The sequence below is a fragment of the Echinops telfairi genome, unplaced genomic scaffold (assembly GCF_000313985.2).
Source record: "Echinops telfairi isolate 266 unplaced genomic scaffold, ASM31398v2 ScPeMD7_31;HRSCAF=116, whole genome shotgun sequence".
Classification (NCBI taxonomy): domain Eukaryota; kingdom Metazoa; phylum Chordata; class Mammalia; order Afrosoricida; family Tenrecidae; genus Echinops; species Echinops telfairi.
The window spans coordinates 60,984,549-60,992,598 of NW_022103928.1; the positions used below are offsets into that span (position 1 = coordinate 60,984,549).

The 8,050-nt window shown below is 51.4% G+C and overlaps 1 protein-coding gene across 2 annotated transcripts in view; it reads left to right on the forward strand.

The window, feature by feature from the left end:
- The window catches only part of IRAK2 (interleukin 1 receptor associated kinase 2), a 63,222-nt gene that overhangs the window by 38,273 nt on the left and 16,899 nt on the right, over positions 1–8,050 (forward strand). For both annotated transcript variants that reach the window (XM_004702244.2, XM_045290159.1), the window contains exons 4-6: positions 371–477; positions 4,222–4,416; positions 4,502–4,566. In XM_004702244.2, coding sequence (XP_004702301.1) covers positions 371–477; positions 4,222–4,416; positions 4,502–4,566 — 367 coding nt within the window. The remainder of the gene's footprint in view (positions 1–370; positions 478–4,221; positions 4,417–4,501; positions 4,567–8,050) is intronic.

The following is an 8,050-nucleotide window of genomic DNA, read 5'->3' on the forward strand; positions in this document are numbered from 1 at the left end:
GCCAAGGCAACACGTCTGCACATCTGGGCTGTATCACATATGCAACACCTCTGTGTGTGGGATCTGGCGTCCCTGACTTGTGTTCCCACCGTGCGGCCATCCTTGCTGCCCATTCCCAGCTATCTCACCAGCACCGTCAACTCTGCATCCCCTGAGCAAAATCAAGCGGATCCCTGGTTGCTCCCTCTCACGCCTGTTAGAGGGGGACAAGTGGCCCTTCCTCAGGGCATCATGAGGATTAGCTGAGGTAGGCCTGGAGGAGTGTGTTGGCTGCTGCCATCACTGTGTGTCGGGACACGTGTGGGGAGTGAATGGCTGCAGGGGGCTGGGACTGGCAGGGAGACCCTCCAGCACTTGTCCTCCTTTACAGGGTCCGCTCCAGCCCCAGACGCTCAGCAGTGCTCTCTCCTGTCTCTTTCTGAAGAAGACACCCCTCACTCCTTAACGAGCAACCTCCCTGCTTCCCCCAACGCAAAGGTAAACCCAGCCCCTCACCCCGGGCTCCCTTGGCAAAATGCAGCTTCTTTACTCCCTGAGGGTGAGGAGGAAGGAGGCCCAGAGACTGAGTTCCAGAAATCAGCCAAACTGGGGAGGGCCGGAGTGGGGTGGGGATGGGGGCGACAGTGGTTTAGTGAGACCAGCTCTTAATGAGCCTTTCCAGTTACTTGTGTTTAAACCAGAGCTGATGACTGACACTCTCTCTCCAGATGTAGTGGTTACAACAGTCATTTGTTACAGCCCCTTCCTCCCCACGTGTTGACGCTACTCTCAATTTCCAGTGACATGGTTCAGCGCCACACTTTGACACCCATGGGCTCCGGTGCTTCTGCCTTCTCACTGGCTCTTTCCTCCATTAAATTTTATATATACATATATATACACACACACATATACATTTAAAATTAAATTAATTAATTAGTTTTTAGAAATCACATTTTATGATTGTGTTGGTTATAGAGACAAAGTCCAGGTTGGATGAAAAATAAAAAGTATTTCCTTTGACTCTAGACATTTTGTTTTGTTCTTGTTATGTTAAAGAGGAATTAAATGGTTTGGGGGATTCCCACAAACACTGGGGATTGCACCAGGCACACCTGCTGGGGAAGCTAGATTTGGCTGGGCCTGACCCATGAAGTCCCCCCCCCCACAAAACAGACTTGCCAAATCAAATCCAGGCTGTTTGCTTTGAACAATTAGCCCTGTTTTGAGAGATCATTTAAATACTTGGGATAATCGTGATATGCGTGGAAACACCAAAAATGAAATCTGCGTATGCAGCATGGTCCCCCTTTCATTAACTAAATCCTGACGTTGCTCATTAGGGTTCAGTGGATAATGGCACTGTGGGTGATTTTTTGTAACAGAAGCATGTGTACCTGGGGGACAGAGAGCTCAGGCTGACCTTATCTGTGGTTTCTCAACGAGCACCACTGGGATTTCTGTAGCAGCTGAGGCGCCTTTATTAGGAAAAGCCCTAGTGGCTTATGTGTTGCACCAAGAACCGCAAGGTCGGCAGTTTGACCCCTCCAGCTGCTCCGTGGAAGCAAGATGAGGCCTTCCGCTTCTGTGAAGACTCACATCCGTGGGAACCCAGAGGAGCAGTTCTACTCTGCCCGCGCTATGGGGTCCCTGTGAGCTAGAGTGATTCGTTGGCAGTGGCTTTGGTTTGGAGTTTGATTACGTAAAACCTCTCAGCTGTGTGGAATGACCGGGCACCCCAAGTCCTGGGCCTGGCAACTCGATGCAATAGCTCATGCACATTTCTGGATTGAGGCAGTCAGTCAGGGCTGTGAGGGTCCTACGAGTAGAAGTCGCTGGACTCTTGGGTTGGTGATGACAGCTGTACGCAGGAGAAGGTGGCATTGCCCCTGGGGACAGCGGAGGTCCCCTGTGGGACCCTGCAAAGCTCTTGCATCTCTCTTAGCTCACATGTTTCCTGCGTATGAGACATGGGCAGCAGTAAGGACGGTCTCAGTCTTCATGAACTCTGTGAGCTGCTGAGAGGGAGGTCAGTGAGCCAGCAGAGGCTGGTGTCAGCCCGGTGGGTGTGAGGTTGAGGGAGTCCTTCTCCCTTGTGGACTCTGACTCGGTGAGGGGGACTGTCAGGCATGGACTGTGGGGACAGAGGCCTAATTTGCATGTGCTGACATGGCTCAGGGTGGCCAGGGATAAGAAAGTGGCACAGGAGGGAGGGACGGGCCACAAGGATAATGGAGACGTGGGAAGGTGGAGACTGGCCCCATCTCCGAGTGGGAATCGGACTCATGCTGATCCTTGCCACCCAGTAAGCAATGAAGGGAGGCTCTGCCTAACCCTTTGCTTTGTGCAGTTAGTGTGAGCAAACTTAAATTTATGCATAGGAACATGTTCTATAAAGGGAAGTCATGGAAGCAAAGCTATTTGTAAAAACATAGATTGTACATACATGTGGTCTCTGAAGCTCTGATTACCCAGAACCACGTTTGGTCTACGAACCTGTATGCTTTTATAGCAGGGCGTCTGGCCCAGCATGGAGACCAGGTAGAGGACCAGGATGGGACACTCAGCCTGGCCATTGGCCTGTTGTGTGACCGTCTCTAGCCCACTGATTTTCTTGATGCCCATCTCTGAGCGAACTCTGATCGGACATTGTCCTCGAAATGCTCCCCTGATGGCCTGTCACCTTCGTCGGTGCTCCCGACAATGGAGGCCCCTGGGGTTAAGCAACGTGCTCAGGGCAACAGCACATTAAAGGAGGAACTTGGATTTGAGCACAGACCTCCACGTGACCTTTGTAGCACTCTTCCCTGGGTAATGGAAGCTCCTTCATGACCATTATAGGTCATGCCCATAGATTGAGGATACTGTACATATGAGAATGGAAATTACCCATGTTAGGTTCAAGCCCCTGGCCAGGAAGGGGTGGTACACCTAGGTGGGCGTTACACCTGGATTGGCCCATCTGGGCCAGGTGAATTTGATTCAGCCGATGGGGTCGACCAGTATTGTTGGCCACGCCTCCCAAGGGGTGGGGCTGAAAAGGCCAGGAGTGTGCTCTCTGGCTCTCTCCCCCAGCTGCTGTCACACAATGCAGTGTGGCTGGGCCGAGGCCCCGCAATGGTGCCGGGGACTCTGTCTGACTCGTGTTCCACTTACTGTAGAACCTGAAACTGCTTCTAACTTTCATAAAACTCACTTGGATCACAAACCAGGCTTCAACGTGAATTCTTTCTCGCGTGGAGCCAAGGACTGAGGTCTACCTCCCCCACTAGAGGGAGAGATCTAACACCCTCACCTAATTTCCACTGCCCCAAACACAGGCACTTCTCATCCATGAGTGTGAATGCACACACGCGCGTGTACACACACACACACACACACACACACACACACACACACACGAGTAAATGACCGCATTTCATCAAAACTGGAAGGACCCACCATACCGATCCCACGCTGACACCGCGTCTCTGTGGAGCCTGCATGCACTGAGTCATCAGTGGTTTTAGAATCTGAATGGCCGGGCCCTTTCCCAGGTCTGATGTCCTAGAGCAGTGGTTCTCAACCTTCCTAATGCCGCCGCCGCGACTCTTTGATTCAGTTCCTCAAGTTGTGGTGACCCCCAACCATAACATTATTTTTGTTGCTATTTCATAGCTATCATTTTGCTACTGTTATGACGACATGTAGGTATCGGATATGCAGGATGTATTTTCATTGTTACAAATTGCACATAATTAAAGTATAGTGATTAATCACAAAAATAACATGTAATTATATATTGTGAAATATTTATATGTTTTCCAGTGGTCTTAGGCAACCCCTGTGAAAGGGTTGTTCGACCCCCAAAGGGGTCACGACCCATAGGTTGAGAACTGCTGCCCTAGAGTCTGTGAGGCAAAGGAGAAAGCAAGTTTCCACAGTAGCATCTGTCCTGTGTCTGGGTTGCCCTGGTGGTGTAATGGTTACGCGTTGGGCTGTGATCTGCATGGTTGACAGTTCGAAACCACCAACAGCTCCTGGGGAGAAAGACTGGGCTTTCTACTCCCCTAAACATTCATGGTCTCGGAAACCCACAGAGGGTGCTATGAGTCAGTGTTGACTCTATGCGGTGAGCTGGGCTGGTTGGTTGGTTGGTTGGTTGGTGTGTTTTTTCCCCCTGAGCTCTGATGTTGTAGATTCTGGGAGGTAGTGGAGAAAACAAGCTCCCACAGTAACGTCTGTCCTGTGTCTGGTTGCCAGGATTTCTACACCTCTACTCAGGAGCCGGGGAAGCTGGGGAGCCTGGCCGGAGACAGCCTTCTCTGGAGGGAGGCAGACGTGGTCCAGGCGACCAATGACTTCAACCCAGACCACAAGATCAGTGAGGGCACCTTTGCTGCCGTCTACCGAGGGCAAAGGCAAGGCACCCCGTTCGTCTTCAAGAAGCTCAGCGAGGCAAGCACTTCTTTGTTTCTGCAGGGGTTGGAGGGTCCCGGCCGGGTAAGGCTGGGTGTTCATGGTTCAATGTGCTTTTCCACAGGCAGCCTGCTCAAGCTCAGGGTCCGTTGGAAGATTCTTCCAGATGGAGGTGCAGGTTTGTCTCCGGTAAGCCTCCCCTCGAACGCATTCTTGTACTAGTGACAGTATAGCTACCCTTGCTGGTGCAGAGCCTGGTGGCATAGTGGGTTACATGTTGGGCTTCAAACTGCAGGGTCGCAAAACAGGGAGGGTAAAGGGAGAATGGGTAGGAAAGAGGGAACCGATTACATGGAACTGTGTGTGACCTCCTCCCTGGGGGACAGACAACCGAAAAGTGGATGAAGGGAGAAGTCGGACAGGGCAAGATATGACAAAATACCCATTTATAAACTATCAAGGGCTCATGTGGGAGGGGGGAGCAGGGAGGGAGGGGAAAAATGAGGACCTAATGTCGGGGGTTTAAATGGAGAGAAAATGTTTTGAGCAATGATGTACAAATACGCTTTACACAATTGATGTGTGTGTATGGATTGGGATAACAGTTGTATGAGCCCCTAATAAAATGTTAAAAAAAAAACAAAAACAAAACAAACTGCAGGGTCGGCAGTTAGAACCCACCAGCCGCTCCTCAGGAGAAAGAGGAGGCTCTTGTAAACATCCACAGCCTCAGAGACCCACACGGGGCCTTCTTTCCGGTCCCTAGGGTCGTCGTGAGTCGGCATCGACTCAGGGCCCATGGGTTTGACTGGGTTTATGCCCCAGGCATGCTGTAAAGGTTTCGTATGTGTAAACACACTTATTTTTTACAATAGGCCTGTGGTGTAGTTTCTACTGTGATGTAACTTTTCATAGGACTGAGATGATGAGACCCAGGGAGGTTAATCGTTTATCCAAGGTCACACCGCCAGTTAGTGGTGCTGTCAGGAGTCAAACCCAGGTGATCCAGCTCCGGAATCCATGCTGCTGTGTGCATGGATAGAATGATGGGAACCCCTCCTGGCTGAGCTTCGTGCCTTCCTTCCTTCCAAGGAGGAGGAAACAGGGTACAGTGTTACTCCGCCTCCACAGAGCAGCAGACTGACCTGAGGCCTGCAGGCCAGGATTGGTGTTGGGAATCCGCTGCCTCCGCCTCCCTTTGCTGCTGTCAGTGGCTGCTTTCCTGTGTGACCGTAGATGTAGATTGAGCGGTGGCTCCAGAGACCGTGTGGCCTGTGAACCCTCAAATACTTAGTACCTGGACCTTGACGGAGAGTCCACTGTCACTGGGCCAGCATAACAATTCTCTGCCAACAGCTGTCTTCTGGCCCCTCCTTTTACAGCTGAGGACGCTAGGGCTGGACATGCAAAGGGAGCCTCCCAGGAGAGGTGTGGGCAAGAGAAGGGGACATTCTGAACCGTCGGTAGATGTAGGCCTCGTCCTGGCCCTGCTGGCACTGACGGATGGACTTACATGCACACTGAACCCACCATGTGAGGCTGGACACCAACCAAAGGTCACCCTGCCTCAGCAAGGGACAGGCTGAGCCTCCTCTGCTTGGGGGAGCCTGGGGCCAGTGAGCCTGTCTGCCTGTTGTGGAATATCTTTATGAATCAGAGATATGAGAAGGGAGTGGGCTGTCTTCTTTCCAGAGCCCTCTAAGTAACCACACTTACACTCATATTTGGGTTTGTTGTCGAATTCTGTTTCCCTCTTCATACATGTGGAAGAAGGCACATGCATGTGGAAGGAGGCACATGTATGTGGAAGGGTGCACATGCACGTACAAGAAGGCACATGCACATGGAGGGAGGCACATGTATGTGGAAGGAGGCACATGTATGTGGAGGTGTCACTTGCACATGTGTAGTATTAAATTAAAAGTGACGCCGAGGAGGTGGGGTTCCAGCCCCACCCACTGCTTGAACTCACTGGTTCAGTAATACTACTTCTGGGTTCAGTAATGCACAATTGTACGGTTGAGATATATAAGTATTATATTAAAGTCATCAAGAGCATGAGAGATAATACAACAATACATTCATACATATTACATGGTAGCATTGCTTACCTCCGCCCCGCTTGATGGTCCTTGTGGGGGGAACCCAGCTGCCAGAGCAGGAGCCGCCTCCCTCCCTCGCGGGAGCTGCCCCCTCGTCCACCGCCCTCATGGGAGCAGCCCTCATGGGAGCAGCCCTCCTTCCTCAGCCGCCCTTTGCCAGCCACCCTCGGCCAGCCACCTCTTGGGAGCAGCCCCCCTTGAGGAGCAGCTCTCCTTATTTATTGCTAACCATGCATCATATTACTTTAGGGGGATACATCACAGCATCATGCATCACAGAGAGGGGCAATACAATTCATCCTTGAACAGGTTTGATCATTCTGGTGTCTCATACAATAAAGCAGGCAATTACTATCCTGGGAGGCATGCAAGCCCCCTGATAGCAGATAACAACCTACGTCATAGAGAGGGGTTGTAACATAGGCAATACAAGCAATAGGAGGGGGATGACCTAGGGGTGAATGTGCAATAGTAAGAGGAGAGAATAGGGGGCATGTGTGGCAAGATAGTAACTAACCTAAGCTTAGTCATCTTAGAGTGGTCCCGGGCTTGCCTATGGGCACTGCTTCAAGAAAGGAATGGGCCCTATTTGGGGTGAGTCAGACTATACAGTCTGGACGCTCTAGATGGCTGATGTTAAGGAGAATAACCTCTGACCTATTTCCGCTGCCTAGTGAACAATTATTCTCAAGCTAAGTCTGGCATATATTTTGGGGAGACAACTTAAGAGAAATCCTTCTGTTCCCCACACACATGGAGGGAGGCACACATGTGGAAGGGTGCACATGTACGTGGAAGGAGGCACATGTGTGTTGAAGGAAGGCACATGCATGTGGAGGAGGCACATGCATGTCGGAGGAGGCACATGCATGTCGAAGGAGGCACATGCATGTTGAAGGAGGCACATGTGGACAGAGGCACATGCATCTGCGCGTGGAAGGAGGCACCAGCATGCATCTCTTTGTTGTCCTTGTCATTGTCGTTAGATGCTGTGGAGCCAGCGCCTACTTGTAGCGACAGCTCGTAGGCAAACTCCGCCCAGTCCTGTACCGTCTGTCCTCAAGATTGCTCTGACGTTTGAGCCCGTGGTTGCAGCCAGGGTGTCAGCCCATCTTGTGGGCAGTGCCCCCTGTGGCACACGTTTAATTCAAACTGGAAGCATAAGCCCCTCTCCTCATCGATGGTGTCAGCAAACGTGAACTGTCAACCCATCCCCTTTCCTGGGTTCTAGGAGTACAGACTCAAAAGACTTGCACCCCTTATCTTAGAGAAGTTTATGGCCCAGCGGGGAGACCGGCGTGGAGACAGCTAACTCATGAGTGTGGACATCGTGAAGCAGGATGCACTGGGGGTGTGGGGGGTGTATGTAGAAGGGCAGAGAGGTCAGGCCATTTGCAGTAGGTCTGGAGAGATTTGATCAGGCGCTGAGCCGAGGCACGGGAGAGGGGTTAGTTTTGAAAGTTCCTTAAAAAAAAAAAATGCAACCACGAGGTGTCGAAGGGATCAGGTACAAGGCATCATCAGAACAAAAAATCTTACCATAGTGAATGATGGGGGGAGTGCGGAGTGGA